Genomic DNA, 17,367 nt, shown 5'->3' on the forward strand with positions numbered 1-17,367 from the left:
ATCCGCCGCCATCACCTTATGTTTCAGAATGATAATGCACGGCCCCATGTCTCAAGGATCTGTACACAATTCCTGGAAGCTGAAAATGTCTCAGTTCTTAATAATAATAATAATAATAATAATAATAATATGCCATTTAGCAGACGCTTTTATCCAAAGCGACTTACATTCATGCGTGCATACATTTTTGTGTATGGGTGGTCCCGGGGATCGAACCCACTACCTTGGCGTTACAAGCGCCGTGCTCTACCAGCTGAGCTACAGAGGACCATGGCCTGCAGACATGTCACTCATTGAGAATGTTTGGGATGCTCTGGATCGGGATGTATGACTGAATGTTCCAGTTCTGCCAATATCCAGCAACTTCGCACTGCCATTGAAGAGTGGAACAACATTCTACAGGCCACAATCAACAACCTGATCAACTCTATACGAAGGAGAAAAAAGCCATTGCTTAAAGAAAAAAATAAGCAAACACGTTTGGTGTTCGCCAAAAGCCATGTGGGAGACTCCCCAAACATATGGAAGAAGGTACTCTGGTCAGATGAGACTAAGATTGAGCTTTTTGGCCATCAAGGAAAACGCTATGTCTGGCGCAAACGCAACACCTCTCATCACCCCGAGAACACCATCCTCACAGTGAAGCATGGTGGTGGGGATGTTTTTCATCGGCAGGGACTGGGAAACTGGTCAGAATTGAAGGAATGATGGATGGCGCTAAATACAGGGAAATTTTTGACTGTTAAACTCATGGGTACACTAGCAATGGATGCCAGTCCTGACTTGAATGGGAACTGCCATCTATGGATTATATTTCTATGGTTGGTTGCAGCTATTGGTTTGTCTTTTTGAGGGAACCTGTTTCAGTCTTGAGACTGGGACAGAGGTTCAACTTCCAGCAGGACAATGACCCTCTGTAGCTCAGCTGGTAGAGCACGGCGCTTGTAACGCCAAGGTAGTGGGTTCGATCCCCGGGACCACCCATACACAAAAAATGTATGCACGCATGACTGTAAGTCGCTTTGGATAAAAGCGTCTGCTAAATGGCATATTAATACCCCAAGAGACTTGCAGCTGTAATTGCTGCAGAAGGTGGCACTACAAAGTATTGACTTTGGGGGGGGGGGGGTGAATAGTTATGCATGCTCAATTTTCTTTTTTGGGGTCAGTGGTAGGCATGTTGTGTAAATCAAATGATGCAAACCCCCAAAAAATCAATTTTAATTCCAGGTTGTAAGGCAACAAATTAGGAAAAATGCCAAGGGGGGTGAATACTTTCGCAAGCCACTGTATGTTGGTCACAGATACCTTACCAAAAAGGTAGGGGCGTGGATCAGAAAACCAGTCAATATTTGGTGTGACCAGCATTTGCCTCAAGCAGTGCGACACATTTCTAAATACAATCGTGGAAAAACGTACAATTTGGAAAGCAAATGCCTACTGCTGAAAAAAAGAAGACTAACCTGTCTGTAGAACCAATAAAACATTTTTCTCAGCAACTCCCACTTTTTTTCAAAGTAGCTCATCTTGGGATTGCCACAAGGAGGGCGTCGGCCATCACCGTGAGTAGCCTATGGCTTCATCTTCATCATTTGGCGAGTCAGTGTGCCACTGAACATTTTATTTAGTAGCCTACTGTAGCCTATAATATATATACTGTATATATAGGCCCTAATCTATGGATTTCACATGACTGGGAATACAGATATGCATTCAGTACCTTGCAAAAGTATTCATCCCCCTTGGTGTTTTTCCTATTTTGTTGCATTACAACCTGTAATTGAAATACATTTTATTTGGATTTCATGTAATGGACATACACAAAATAGTCCAAATTGGTGAAGTGAAATTAAAAAAATAAATAACAGAAAAGAGGTGCGTGCATATGTATTCACCCCTTTGCTATGAAGCCCCTAAATAAGATCTGGTGCAACCAATTACCTTCAGAAGTCACATAATTAACAGTCGAATTGCCTGGGTAAGAGGTTACAAAACCATTCTATGGATTATATGTCTATGGCCACAACGCAACAAGCTGTAGCCTATATTTGGCATGCATGCTGCCCAAACTGTGTCTTACCCGACTGTAGGCATACTGGTAACTGCCAAAATAAAGGAAACACTTGAGAAAACAAGGTATACAACGTATATGTTATGGTGTGGGGTGCATTTTCCTGGCATGGTTTAGGTCCTGTTGTAGAATCTATGCCAAGGTGCATTGAAGCTGTTCTGCAACACCATTTTAAGGCAATTTATGTTGGTGTTTCTTTAATTTTGGTAGATACCTGTATGTGCTTGTGATAAAACCTAATCCACAGTTATTTTTTTGTAAACTATTGATCCTCTGTGGATGAATTTAGCTCTCTGGTGTATTTTGAAGAGCAGAATCCTGTGGTTGGATAGAAAATTATAACAATTTAAAACATTACATAATCTTTTTTTATTTGATTTTTGCCTCTAAGGACTTGGGCCCAGCCCCTGACTCACACAATTGACCGGCCATATTTACAGTTGAAGTCGGAAGTTTACATACACCTTAGCCAAATACACTGCTCAAAAAAATAAAGGGAACACTTAAACAACACATTTTTGTGTGATTTTGTTGTCAGCACATTCAACTATGTAAAGAAAAAAGTATTTAATATGATTATTTCATTCATTCAGATCTAGGATGTGTTATTTTAGTGTTCCCTTTATTTTTTGAGCAGTGTACATTTAAACTCAGTTTTTCACAATTCCTGACATTTAATCCTAGTAAAAATTCCCTGTTTTAGGTCAGTTAGGATCACCACTTTATTTTAAGAATGTGAAATGTCAGAATAATAGTAGAGAGAATGATTTATATCAGCTTTTATTTCTTTCATCACATTCCCAGTGGGTCAGAAGTTTACATACACTCAATTAGTATTTGGTAGCATTGCCTTTAAATTGTTTAACTTGGGTCAAACATTTCGGGTAGCCTTCCACAAGCTTCCCACAATAAGTTGGGTGAATTTTGGCCCATTCCTCCTTACAGAGCTGGTGTAACTGAGTCAGGTTTGTAGGCCTCCTTGCTCGCACACGCTTTTTCAGTTCTGCCCACAAATGTTCTATAGGATTGAGGTCAGGGCTTTGTGATGGCCACTCCAATACCTTGACTTTGTTGTCCTTAAGCCATTTTGCCACAACTTTGGAAGTATGCTTGGGGTCATTGTCCATTTGGAAGACCCATTTGCGACCAAGCTTTAACTTCCTGACTGATGTCTTGTGATGTTGCTTCAATATATCCACATAATTTTCCTTCCTCATGATGCCATCTATTTTGTGAAGCATGATGCTGCCACCCCCGTGCTTCACCGTTGGGATGGTGTTCTTCGGCTTGCAAGGTACCCCCTTTTTCCTCCAAACATAACGATGGTCATTATGGCCAAACAGTTCTATTTTTGTTTCATCAGACCAGAGGACATTTCTCAAAAAAGTATGATCTTTATCCCCATGTGCAGTTGCATACCGTAGTCTGGCCTTTTTATGGCGGTTTTGGAGCAGTGGCTTCTTCCTTGCTGAGCGGCCTTTCAGGTTATGTCGATATAGGACTTGTTTTACTGTGGATATAGATACTTTTGTACCTGTTCCCTCCAGCATCATCAAAAGGTCCTTTGTTGTTGTTCTGGGATTTATTTACACTTTTCGCACCCAAGTACGTTCATCTCTAGGAGACAGAACGCGTCTCCTTCCTGAGCGGTATGACGGCTGCGTGATCCAATGGTGTTTATTCTTGCGTACTATTGTTTGTACAGATGAATGTGGTACCTTCAGGTGTTTGGAAATTGCTCCCACGGATGAACCAGACTTGTGGAGGTCTACAATTTTTTTTCTGAGGTCTTGGCTGATTTCTTTTGATTTTCACATGATGTCAAGCAAAGAGGCACTGAGTTTGAAGGTAGGCCTTGAAATACATCCACAGGTACACATCCAATTGACTCAAATTATGTCAATTAGCCTATCAGAAGCTTCTGAAGCCATGACATCATTTTCTGGAATTTTCCAAGCTGTTTAAAGGCACAGTCAACTTAGTGTATGTAAACTTCTGACCCACTGGAATTGTGATACAGTGAATTATAAGTGAAATAATCTGTCTGTAAACAATTGTTGGAAAAATTACTTGTTTCATGCACAAAGTAGATGTCCTAACCAACTTGCCAAAACTATAGTTTGTTAACAAGAAACTTGTATTTATTATGCAGTTTTTATTTTTTATTTTTTATTAATCAGTTACCCAATCAAGGCAGGGCCCCCCAGTTACCCACGTGGGCCCCATACCTGTGATGGGTGATTTGATGGAGTCAGGCGCAGGAGGGTTAAACACAGAATACAGAATTTATTCCGGAATACAGAGTTACGCAGTAATACGTCAAACAGTCCAGTGCGCAAAACAGGTGCACTGGAACCAAACACAGGGAATAAATACCCCGGCATTACAAAATACACGGAGCTCAACTGAGCTACACTCTCCTCACAATAAACAATCACACACAAGGACAAGGGGGCAGAGGGAACACTTATACAAGTACTAATAAGGGGATATGAACCAGGTGTGTGTAATAAACAAGACAAAACAAATGGAATGATGACATGAGGAGCGGCAGTGGCTAGAAGGCCGGTGACGGCGAACGCCGAAGCCTGTCCGAACCAGGATAGGAGGCAGCTTCGGAGGAAGTCATGACAGTACCCCCTCTTGACACACAGCTCCAGCAGCACGCCGACACCGGCCTTGGGGATGGCCAGGAGGACGCGGAGCAGGGTGATCCGGATGGCAACGGTGGAAATCCCGCAACAGGTACGGATCAAGGATATCCCTCACTGGGACCCAGCACCGCTCCTCCGGACCGTACCCATCCCACTCCACGAGGTACTGAAGACCCCCCACCCGACGCCTCAAATCCAGGATGGAACGGACCGAGTACGCCGGGGTGGAGGGACCTCCCGCACCTCAGACTCCTGGAGCGGACCAGCCACCACCGGCCTGAGGAGAGACACATGGAACGAGGGAGTAATAACCTATAGGTAACCTTGTTTATCCTCCTCAGGACTATGAACGACCCAACAAACCGCGGGCTCAGCTTCCGGCAGGGTAGGCGGAGGGGCAGATTCCGGGTCGAGAGCCAGACCCGATCACCCGGTACGAGGACCGGGGCCTCACTGCGGTGGCGGTCAGCATTGGCGTTATGACGACGCACGGCACGTTGGAGGTGGACGTGAGCAGCATTCCACGTCTCCTCCGCGCACCGAAACCAGTCATCCACCGCAGGAGCGTCGCTCTGGTTCCACGGTGCCAGAACCGGTTGGTAAACTAAAACACATTGGAATGGCATTAGGTTAGTGGAGGAGTGACGGAGAGTGTTCTGGGTATATTCGGCCCATGGCAAGAACACCGACCACTCCCCCGGCCGGTCCTGGCAGTAGGACTGCAGGAACCTACCCACATCCTGATTGACCCGTTCGACCTGCCCATTAGACTCGGGGTGGAAACCAGATGTCAGGCTGACCGAGCCCCCCAGACGTTCCATGAACGCCTTCCAGACCTTGGATGTGAACTGGGGACCCCGGTCAGACACTATATCCTCTGGTACCCCATAGTGCCGGAAGACATGTGTAAACAGGGCCTCTGCAGTCTGCAGGGCCGTTGGGAGACCGGGCAGAGGAAGGAGGTGGCAGGCTTTGGAAAAGCGGTCCACAACGACCAGGATGGTGGTGTTACCTTGAGAGAGGAGAAGTTCAGTAAGGAAACCATGGCCGTTGTGGAACTGGTAAAGGCTGTAACTTACCCGCTGGGAGGTGCCTAGGTGCCTTACTCTGGGCGCACACCGAGCAGGAGGAGACACACACCCTCACATCCTTAGCCAAGGTAGGCCACCAGTACTTCCGGTCAGGCAGTGCACTGTACGACCAATACCTGGGTGATCAGAGGAGGGGGACGTGTGTGCCCAGTAGATGTCACGGACAAGAGCAGGCACGTACTGCAGCCCAGCTGGACACTGAGGTGGAGATGGCTCTGTGCGTAACGCCTGCTCTATATCCGCATCCATCGCCCATACTACTGGCGCCACAATGCAGGAGGCCGGGAGTATGGGGGTGTTGTCTCTGGGCCTCTCCTCTGTGTCGTACAGCCGTGACAGTGTGTCTGCCTTCACGTTCTTCGTACCCGGGATGTATGATAGTGTAAAATCAAACCGGGTGAAGAATAGGGCCCACCTGGCCTGGTGAGGGTTCAGCCTCCTCGCTGCCCGGATGTACTTCAGGTTACGGTGGTCCGTCCAGATGAGGAAAGGGTGTTTCGCCCCTTTGAGCCAGTGCCTCCACACGGTCAGGGCTCGGACAACAGCCAACAGCGCCCGATCACCAACGTCGTAGTTCTGCTCCGCTGAGATGAGCTTCTTGGAGAAGAAGGCACAGGGGCGGAGCTTGGGTGGCGTGCCCGAGCATTGAGATAGGACCGCGCCTATCCCTACCTCGGAAGCATCCACCTCCACTATGAATGGTAGTGATGGATCGGGGTGGGCCAGTACCGGGGCTGAGGTGAACAGACCCCTCAGGTTACTGAAGGCTCTGTCAGCCTCAGCAGCCAAGCGGAGCCAATAAAGTGCTGCACCTCCTTTACCGTGGTTGGAGTCGGCCAATTACGCACGGCTGAAATGCGATCTCCCTCCATCTACACACCTGACGTGGTAATGCGGTATCCGAGGAAGGAGACGGACTGTTGGAAAAACAGACACTTTTCTGCCTTGGCATAAAGGTCATGTTCCAACAGTCGGGCCAGCACTTTGCGAACCAGGGACACATGCTCGGTGCGCGTAGCAGAATACACTAGAATGTCATCGATGTAGACCACGACACTGTGACCAAGCATGTCCCGAAACACCTCGTTCACAAAGGACTGGAAGACGGATGGAGCATTCATCAAACCGTAAGGCATCACCAGGTATTCGTAATGCACCGTGGTTGTGCTGAATGCTGTCTTCCACTCGTCCCCCTCTTGGACACGCACCAGGTTGTACGCACTCCGGAGATCTAATTTTGTGAAGAAGCGCGCCCCATGCATTGACTCGATCATAGATGGAATGAGGGGTAGAGGATAACTAAATCGTATCGTCCCCTTGTTCAGTGCAGACCGCAGTCTTTCTTCTTCACAAAAAAGAAATTCGAGGAGGTGGGCAAAGTGGAGGGACGTATAAACCCCTGGCGCAGGGACTCGGAGACGTATGTTTCCATAGCCTCCGTTTCAGCCTGTGACAGGGGATACACATGACTCCTGGGAGACACAGCGTCTACCCAGAGGTTTATCGCTCAATCCCCCGCCCGATGAGGTGGTAATATGGTCGCCTGCGTTTTGGAAAACGCATGCGCCAAATTGAGGTATTCGGGGGGAATGCGCACGGTGGAGGTACTGTCTGGACTTTCCACCGTGGTTGCACCAACGGAAACACCGAGACACCTACCATGACACTCTCGCAACCACCCCGTGAGAACCCTCTGCGGCCATGAAAAGGTGGGGTTGTGGAGTGCTAACCAGGGAATACCTAACACAACAGGGAAAGCAGGAGACTCAATAATAAAAAAAAGTGACTTGCTCGTGATGAGTCTCGTGTGTAACCATAGTGACTGGTGCTGTAACCTTCCTAACGAACCCGGACCATAATGGTCGACTGTCAAGTGCTCTGATATGGAATGGATAGGGGAACCAATGTAATGCCTAGATTGTGTGAAAATGACCTGTCCATAAAGTTCCCAGCTGCGCCTGAATCGACCAGCGCTTTACACTGGGGAACTACAATGTAATCAGGAAAGTGGATGGGTAGGGTACAGTGCGCAGCAGAGGGCTCTGAACGAGTGTGGTTGTTCGATACCTGGGGTGTCGCGAAAGTGCCCTGCCTGCTGCCTCCAGACCCAAAACAACGCTGACGACATTGTGCAGTGAAATGTCCTCTCGTATCACCAGAGTGATGGCGCTGTCATCCTCCGCTCTCCCGGATCGCCGCTCCATCAGCTCGTGATCCGGGTCGGGCGGGGTTGGAACGGGCAGGCCCCCTCTAGGACGTCCTCTGGCCGCCAGCAGGTTGTCCAACCGGATGGCCATGTCCACCAGTTGAGTGAAGGACAACATGGTGTCCCGGCAGGCTAGCTCCCTTCGGACGTCCTCCCGTAAATGGCACCGGAAGTGGTCGATGAGGGCCCGCTCATTTCACCCGGACCCAGCTGCTAGAGTCCGGAACTCCAGGGAGAAGTCCTGCGCGGTCCTCGTCCCCTGCCTCAGGTGGTCCAGCCGCTCACCCGCCTTTCGACCCTTGGGTGGGTGATCGAAGACAGCCCGAAAGAGGCGAGCGAACTCCCCGTAGTTGTCCAACGCGGCTCCTCCTTCATTCCAGACCGTGTTGGCCGACTCCAGGGCTTTCCCCGAGAGGCAGGAGATGAGGGCGGACACCTTCTCCTGCTCCGATGGGGCCGGGCTGATGCTGGAATAGTAAAGCTCCAGTTGGAGGCGGAATCCCTGGCAGAGAGCAGCTGTCCCGTCGAAATCCCGTAGACGGGATATATGGATCCCTCTGGGTGCTGGGGTGTGGGTGGCTGGATCCGGTCGCCCAGCTGGTCCCGAAAGATTCTCCCAAGCTGGCTAGCATCGTCGAATGCTCCTGGACCCGTGCCACGACTCCAGGCATGCGCTCCTCTCCTGCTGACTCCATGGCGGGTGTGTGATTCTGTGATGGGTGATTTGAAGGAGTCAGGCGCAGGAGGGTAAATCACAGAATACAGAATTTATTCCGGAATACAGAGTTACGCAGAAATGTGTCAAACAGTCCAGTGCGCAAAACAGGCGCACTAGAACTAAACAGGCACACAGGGAAAAAATACCCCCTGCAATACAAAATACACGGCGCTCAACTGAGCTACACTCTCCTCACAATAAACAATCACACACAAGGGGGCAGAGGGAACACTTATACAAGTACTAACGAGGGGATATGAACCAGGTGTGTGTAATAAACAAGACAAAACAAATGGAATGATGAGATGAGGAGTGGCAGTGGCTAGAAGGCCGGTGACGACGAACGCCGAAGCCTGCCCGAACCAGGAGAGGAGGCAGCTTCGGAGGAAGTCGTGACAGCACCTCCTCTCCTCCCCCCATCTGATGATTAGCAGAGCAGCAGCAGGTAGCAGCAGGCTGTCTACACTCATTGAGAGTGGGCTCTTGAGTCTTCTTGTGGTTGGCGGTTGCAGTAAAAATATATAAAATATATACTACATATATAATATATACTGTATATATAATATATAGTATATAACCTAAAGTACATATTTCCTTAATAAATAAATAAAAATACATATATATATATAATACTTTTTTTATATACATTTGTCTTGTGCTGCCTCTTGGGCAGCCCCGGTAAACCCCTGCATTAATCCGGCCCTCCTGCATTAACCCGGCCCTTAGCGCGACAAAGTATGAGGATATTTTTCTACTAAAGTAAAGGACAGTAATGTTATGAGTAAGGTTGGAAGCCCGCCCAGGTTTCGATGGGCGATAAGATATTAATGTATCATGAAAGAGTGTGGATATTTGGCCTGGTAAAGCCGTTTTATGCACTGACTGAATGGGAGCTGATAATTATGAGGTTTTTACTCCGCTGGTCTCGGCTATCTCGGGAAGAAATGACAGAGACCTAGTCTCCAAGAGCGAGTAAAAATGGGTTGCCAAGGTCAGGGTTGCCAGGTCAAGCTAACATTTCTAGCCCAATGACCACACAAAACTTGCCCAAAAGGCCTGAAAACTAGCAAGAGAGGAGTTGCTATATCTATAAAATAAACCCTTTTTCCATAACGTTTTTGACCCAATTAAGAAGGAATATCATAGTAACTTGTAATGATGTTAGAAGCTAAATTCAGGTTTCCTCAAAATAATAATTATTGCAAGCTATGACATTGCTTAATCATAGCAGTCAAACGAGTTAAATCGACATCCATTGATGGATAATGATCTGGCGAGTTTAATAAGGCTGAATTATCTTTTCTCTTGCCACATATTCAAATTCCTTTATTATGTCATAAGCAGTGGAGGCTGCTGAGTGGAAGACGGCTCATAATAATGGCTGGAATGGAGTCAATAGAATGCTACAGGTCTCCTGTAGCTCAGTTGGTAGAGCATGGTGCTTGCAATGCCAGGGTTGTGGGTTCGAGTCCCACGCGGGGACAGTATGAAAAATGTATGCACTAACTAACTGTAAATCAAATCCAGAGCGTATACTAAATGACTAAAATGTAAATGTATCAAACACATCAAAGACATGGTTTCCATGTGTTTGATACCATTCCATTATTATGATTATTCAACGACAGCCAGTGTATATTTTTTAAATAATTTGTTTTACCTGTAGCCTAATCTGACTACTGTTACCATAAATCTAATTTGTTCATAATAACACAAGGCTACAACAACAAACTGAAGTCATAGGCTATTTATTAAATTGGTTTGCCAGCTCCAGGTAGGCTACACAAGTGGCACAAATTGATTTGCAATGACTCCAGTGATATAGTCATTTGAGCATATTTATTGTATCAAATGGTAGCCTACAATGGCATATACATTAATAGGCTACTTGATGGCAAATGTATAATTCTCCACATTTAGCCTTATGTCAGTTTCATTGAGGACTTTTCCCCGTAAAAATAACCGTGAGGGAGTTCCATAACTTCCATTTCAAATTTACGCTCGGGCAGCCCCCGAGACGCAAGAACTGAGCATGCATAAAGCCCTTCGCTTGATACCGCTTGATACCGTCTATAAGCAGTCAACATTAGCATGCTGTTTAAACCACCTCCGAGCGAATTTATGTAATGTGCTCTAGTGCGCCAAAAGTCGTTTTCCAGTGCTTTGTCTCCATTATTTATTGATGTGCATCAGTTCTAGCATATTATTATGTTTTATGGAAAAGGGGTTGGAAATAGGTGTCTCCATAATGACAATCTAAATAGCCTCCCTACAACTGGTAAAAAGTTGTCACAACGTGTACGCGTGCTGCTCTCTCTCTCTCTCTCTCTCTCTCTCCCTCGCTCTATCTCGCTCTCTCTATCTCTCTCTCTCGCTCCTCTCGCTCACGTGACTCAGCCAATAACTGTAGTGCTCTCTCAACACACACACACACACACACACAAGGTCACAGTGAAATATTTAGTTTTAAAGAGAAATGCCATGGCGGCCGCCGTGCGACTAAGAAATAGCCAACAAAAAAAACACAAGCTGCTGCAAATACATTTCCACCCGCGACATCGTTTTCAAAGTAGCCCAATGAAGCAGGAAAACTGCAAACATGGCAACACTGACAGAGACACTCAAAATGTGGTCTCGAGCCCTGACTTGTCTCGAGTACTAGGCCTACGAAACTGCTGGCAAGTAAATATTATTTGCCAGGGCACATTATTTAATTATAAATCTGATTATTTCACATGGGGGAGATGTGGGAAGCTAAAAGACTAGCTTGCTTGCTGTTTTTAGCCAGCTAGGTAACACGCTACTAGTGGAGTAGCTAGCCTACAGCAAATTAGTTGTAAGCGGTAGCCATGTGCTGGATGTGGCCTCAGCGCACAGCAGGGGCCGGTGACAGGGGCCGGTGAAGCCATGAGATCAATGTGACAACGGGTGTGGCACACGCGACAACAAAGCAGCCCATCTTCAGACACATTGCGTGTCGACCATGCACCTGAACTAGCAGATGGTTCTGATGGCGCAAAATAACATTATGGCCCTTCACACTTGTTGAAACCAAAGCAATTAGTCAGGTTGTCTCTAAGCAATGATATCTCTAATAAAAATAAATGTCTCAAGCAGGTGCACTTTTTTTCAACAGGGTGCTAATGCAAAATAAGATTTTTAAAAAATATCAATTATATTGCACGCTTGAATTTAATAAAGATATGTAGACTATTACATTGAATTATAATGTTAAAATTGTAGGCCTATGAATCTATGGATTCATTCCAAGTTAACCATTAATAAAAGGGCTAGCCTACATTTCCAACATTTGACATTGTGGGCATCACCTGCGCTTTTACGCACAGTTTTTATGCACATTCCCTTTCAATGATAGGGCCTATCTTGCATTTTCAATTCATTTTCTCAACCAATGCGTTTATATTGTGAAATAACTTAATATAGCCATTCCTTACTATTTTTAAGGATAGCACAATGTTAAGACATCCACAAGGTAAATGGCAAGCCCCCTATTATAAAACCCTATAACATAGGTATATTAACTTCTCACAGTGAAGAGGTAAAAGTTAGAGTATGATCATATAATAATGCATTGTATTTGTGAATTACATGAAGTAGCATAAAGTTATGGCTAAATGATGTTGTGTATGATGCAACAGGTGGATGAGTATATAGCATACATAAATGGATTGGGATAAGATATTATCACGTTTAAACCCAATATTTGCAAAGTTATTCCCATATAAATATTATTATTATTGCCATGATGTCTTGTGGAGCCTGCAGAGCATTTCTGGAGAGATGCGTAACTCTGTGTTGTGTGTAGCCACTAGCCTGGCTATATTCGCCAGGTACACGGGACCCGGGATTCAGCCCTCCTGTGTGACGTGGCACCGACGACCGCCCCTAGATCCTCATTATCGGTAGAATATGGGCAGTCCGAGAACACAGCGCCGTCCAAAACGTGAGACTCATGTGACAGAGGTAGGTCACTGCTAGCGAGAGTCAGGGGTTTATTTAACACGTAGCTCTGTCCTCCCCTACTTTCCCAACGCGCAACCAAGACTAGTGCATCTGCGGGACTCCCTCTTGACTGACTGACTACGTGGAGATCTCCGGGACACTGCTCCCATTAACCGATAAATAATAATAACAACAACAATGCAAATATAAAAGAGATTACTTATCCCTACAAATTGGTGGAAATACTGAAATATTTTGGTGAAAAATTTCAAGGACTATTTACTTTCATTCAATTTCATATGCATTCTTGAGTGAAAACATTGGAAAAACAAGCTTGCCCTTTCCTGCGTCATTTGGAGTAGCCTAAAGATAATGGAAATGGAAAGGATTCCAAGTGCGCAACCCACCCCCAAGCACCAGCAGGCTGAGCTGTCTGACATGCAAGGGTAAGTTGCTGATAATTCTCCTTGTGCCGTATGCCATGCTTGCTCTGTGCCTCTTCATAGTGGCATACATTCGCTTCTCCTGACATGGAGTGCACAACCTCACCTAACCCACATCTCATTGACTCTCTTCTGGTTTTCTTTAGGATGGATTTCCCTATGTATGTATACAAATCCCGTCGGGGAATGAAACGAGGAGATGATAGCAAGGTTGGTTGATATTTTATATATTTTTTTATAGAAACAATATTGGTGTTTGTTCACTTAATTGACTGTTGTGAAATAATACTTTTGAATTTGTAAATATTACAATATAAGAATGTTATTATTATATACAATGTTATTGAAACATTGTTTTATTTAGATGAATTAGTTGGCCTGATCATTCAGATCATGTGGTGACCTATTTTCCCATATGACGTAATCCTTGGAGTCGATGTTACTGTTCAACGTGCTGCTTGTCAAACTGCTGAGGGTGTTATATAACCCCAATATGACTCCACCTAACCTACTTTCTCACAACTGCCTTTAGGAAACCTACAAACTGCCTCATCGACTTATCGAGAAGAAAAGGCGTGACAGGATAAACGAGTGCATCGCTCAGTTGAAAGATTTATTGCCCGAGCACCTGAAACTTACAGTAAGTTCCTATTTATCTGGAAGTAGCACAGTATTAGGCAACATTTCTCTGCTTGTAGATGTTGGCTAAGGCGCCATCAAGTGTTAGCTTGGTGGTACATCAGGTTATGGTGACAGCCTGACTAACAGGTGATATCTGGAAAGGCATTTTAAGTGAATGAAAGTGAATACTTAAACAAATGGCATTTTTGAGATGTTAACAAAAATTGAACGCATTTCCTCAGATTAGTATTTTTTATGATTAAAGAATATAATATTACACATTACACTTTTGTATTTGAGTAGATCTAGTTAGTTATTGCTGTTGATTGTTGTTGTTGTTGAGGAAGTTTGTGTGCGGGTGGGTGTGTGTTACATAAGATGTGACCCCCTGCTGACAGTAGAATGTTCTATCCCATAGACTCTTGGCCATCTGGAGAAGGCTGTGGTTTTGGAGCTCACGCTCAAGCATGTGAAAGCTCTAACCACTCTACTGGAAAACCAGCAGCAGAAAATCCTGGCTCTGCAGAATGGCATGCAAATCGGTGAGCAAACACACACACACACAATAAGATGATTATGCAGAAGCGCATGCAAATCACTTAATTTAAATATAGCTTGTGGTCTCTTGCTTTGGCTAGTTTAAATTTGGATGCAGACCACATCTTCACTAATTCTCAAACGCAGCACAGTGCATTGCTCATCTACTGCATTATAATAACATAATAATAGAATAAGGAACTGAGTCAGAATAACTGCAAAGTTTAGAATGGATGTGGTTGCATAGAAGGGGAATTTATACCCATAATAAGATATATTACTGACGAGAATGTCCCCATATATGATGAAAGTAGTTTGGTAGTTTCCATAATAATGCATTGTGGTAGATCTGTGTTTGACAGCATTTGTGGTGTTGTTCATTCCTGTCTACAGAGCAGTCCTCTCCCAGCCAGGAGAACAGTGAAGAGATCTTCCGCTCAGGCTTCCATGTCTGTGCCAAGGAGGTGCTGCAGTACCTGGTCAACCAGGAGAGTGACGGAGACCTTACACCCTCCCACATGATCAAACACCTCCACAAGGTGGCCGCTGAGGTCCTCCAGGGTCCTTCCCGTAGCCCCTGCGAACCCCAGCCCGAAGAGACCACCAGCTACCACCAACACCATCAGGCCCATAGGGAGAAGCCTGCAGGCCAGCCCCCCAAGCCCAGCGAGGGCCACGGGAAGAACTGCGTTCCCGTCATCCAGCGAAGGTATGCCCATACGGGCGGCGAGCAGAGCGGCAGCGATACAGACACAGACAGCGGCTATGGTGGCGAGCATGTTGAGCATCTGGCGTCGCATGCAGGGTACTACGGCCAGGAGAGACAGCTGAAGAGGGCGCTGGGCGAAAAGAGGCCGTCATTTGGCATTAAGCAGGAAGATGAGCTGTGCCTCAAACGCAGCCGGGTCGAGTCATCCGAGGACGAGTCTCTCTCAGGCGGAGAGTCATCCTCATCCTCCTCCAGCGTCCATGGCAGCTACATGAGCGCCTACTCCCCTCATCAGGCCCAACCTCATCCCCTCTGCATGCCCTTCTACCTCATCCCCCCCTCCGCCGCCGCCTACCTGCCCATGCTGGAGAAGTGCTGGTACTCAGGGGCCATGCCCATGATCTACCCTGGCCTGGGGGGCTCCGCACAGGGCATGCCTAGTGACAGGCATGCCCCCTCTCCCTCGATCATGATGTCCCCCAGGGGGCGCTCTCCCTCTCCCCCCACCGTGGCCCAAAGCCCCATGGACTCCCCAGCCTTCCTCCAAGCGTTAAAGCAGGTACTTCCCATGAACCTGGAAACCAAAGACTGAGAGACCACTGAACACTTACACAGAACAGTGTTATTGGACATAGAGACTGCTATGCCGAGAGGGTGCATGGAGGAGAACATGACCGGACAGTCAGATCACCCACCACCACCACCCCTCTCCCCTCGTCCCTCACCCCAGATGTCAGAAGACAGAAGGGAGACAGACAGAGAGAACGCAGAAGGTCTGGTCCTGGACCAGTTATGCATAATCCACAGCCACAGCTGCGAACAGAAAAAGACAAGAGACGAAAGAGGGAAGGTGTGGAAGGAAGACAGCTCAACCTGTTACCTGACCCTCAACCCTCTCTGAATGTTTGACTTTATACCCCCACCAGAGTGCTGAGTGCAACATTGACCCCATTGATCTGGACACACACACACACACGGTTGAATGTATAAATGTAAAAAAGTGGCAATCCCGTAGATGTTGCTGCTGTTGAGGTTTCTACATGCTGTGGACACTGACAGGTCTCAGCTGTAGCTGCTGCCATAGATACACACACCGTCCTTGTAAACCATGTCACACCAAATGTCAACAGTCACCATTCACCCAAAGGTTGCTGTCTATTTACCTTAGGTCACCATTGCCATCACTGACAATGAGCTTTGCCCTATTCCCTATGACAACAACAAGCACACTGAGTGAAATAATTTCCCTACTGTATGGAGTTAGTGAGGTCATCATGTGACCATGTCAAGCTGGGAATTCACTGACAGTTGAGAGGACTCTTTGTAATTATTGTTTATACTTCTTGTACATCTCTATTTTTGATACGTGTCCTAGCGCTCGAACCAGAGAGAAAGGTAGTAGAGTGTGGACAGTCGTTTTACCGCACAATAACTCAGAAATCATGTGCATACTGTAGCCCTGAGCTGACCCTGATCTGCAATCTGTTTCTGCTCAAGTCAAACCTGGAGTTTGTTCATGCTGTTGCCTTTTACTTGTGAAAAGCTGATAAAAGAAAACATCAGATGTTTATTAAATGTATTTGTATGGATACAGGAGTCTAAGGAGTTGGCGAGAAGTGAATGTATACGTTTTAACAGAAGATTAGTTTTCTATAGAAAGAGGTACTTTGATATTTTGGGACCTACCAGAAAGATGTTTGATGTACATATTTTGTCTATAAATGTTGGCATACATTATATACACGTATTAATAAAGTATTTGATCTGCTTGGTTCCTCTAGAGTGAGTAGATTAGAGTGCATGTTGCGGTGAAATTTATATGCTGGGATCAAGTTCTGCCACAACCACAACAACTCTGTCGGCGGGAACACTAATATAACAGGGAGAGTTGCTACAGTCCGCCTGCTGGTCAGGCCCTGCTGGTCACAAGGAGAGACACACCGCTATGGATGTTCTCTCTGCTTCTCACATACATAAATAAACACACACACACAGATCCCTCAACAGTCAGTGCACTCCAAAGGCCATGATCTTTTTATCTTTCTTATATTTATATTCTGGAGGTTGTTTGGATGCACAAGCAGAAGCACAAGAATAATACGATAATACAATAATGTAAATAATACAAACCCTGAGCTAAATTGTATTGCTAAAAAAAAGTTGGAAATTATACTATTTTATAGTAATACAATTGCTTAGAGAAGGAGATTTTGTTTAACAAGCAATATTGTTATTCTCTCAAAAAGATGGGGGTTAAAATGATTGGCACCCCTGTTTTCAATACTCCGGCACCCTCCTGTTGCGAGGATAACAGCACTGAGACTTTTTCTAAAACATTTTAAGAGATTGGAGAA

General features: G+C 45.9%; 1 protein-coding gene across 1 annotated transcript; it reads left to right on the forward strand.

The window, feature by feature from the left end:
* The first annotated feature begins 12,716 nt into the window (after positions 1 to 12,716).
* On the forward strand, positions 12,717 to 16,781 carry LOC121575200 (class E basic helix-loop-helix protein 40). Its single transcript, XM_041888152.2, has 5 exons — positions 12,717 to 13,149; positions 13,293 to 13,356; positions 13,679 to 13,786; positions 14,186 to 14,309; positions 14,698 to 16,781. Exons 1-5 carry the CDS (start codon positions 13,076 to 13,078, stop codon positions 15,603 to 15,605), a joined length of 1,278 nt encoding a protein of 425 aa, XP_041744086.2. The 5' UTR covers positions 12,717 to 13,075; the 3' UTR covers positions 15,606 to 16,781.
* Positions 16,782 to 17,367: the final 586 nt, after the last annotated feature.

This window comes from Coregonus clupeaformis, chromosome 10, assembly GCF_020615455.1.
Source record: "Coregonus clupeaformis isolate EN_2021a chromosome 10, ASM2061545v1, whole genome shotgun sequence".
Lineage (NCBI taxonomy): Eukaryota > Metazoa > Chordata > Actinopteri > Salmoniformes > Salmonidae > Coregonus > Coregonus clupeaformis.

What these genes read in the sequence shown, in the direction of transcription:
- LOC121575200 (XM_041888152.2), top strand. Translation starts at nt 13,076, where the DNA reads ATGGAAATGGAAAGGATTCCAAGTGCGCAACCCACCCCCAAGCACCAG. An exon ending in AACGAGGAGATGATAGCAAG is followed by an intron (nt 13,357 to 13,678) that starts GTTGGTTGATAT and finishes AACTGCCTTTAG; the next exon opens with GAAACCTACAAACTGCCTCA. An exon ending in CCGAGCACCTGAAACTTACA is followed by an intron (nt 13,787 to 14,185) that starts GTAAGTTCCTAT and finishes TCTATCCCATAG; the next exon opens with ACTCTTGGCCATCTGGAGAA.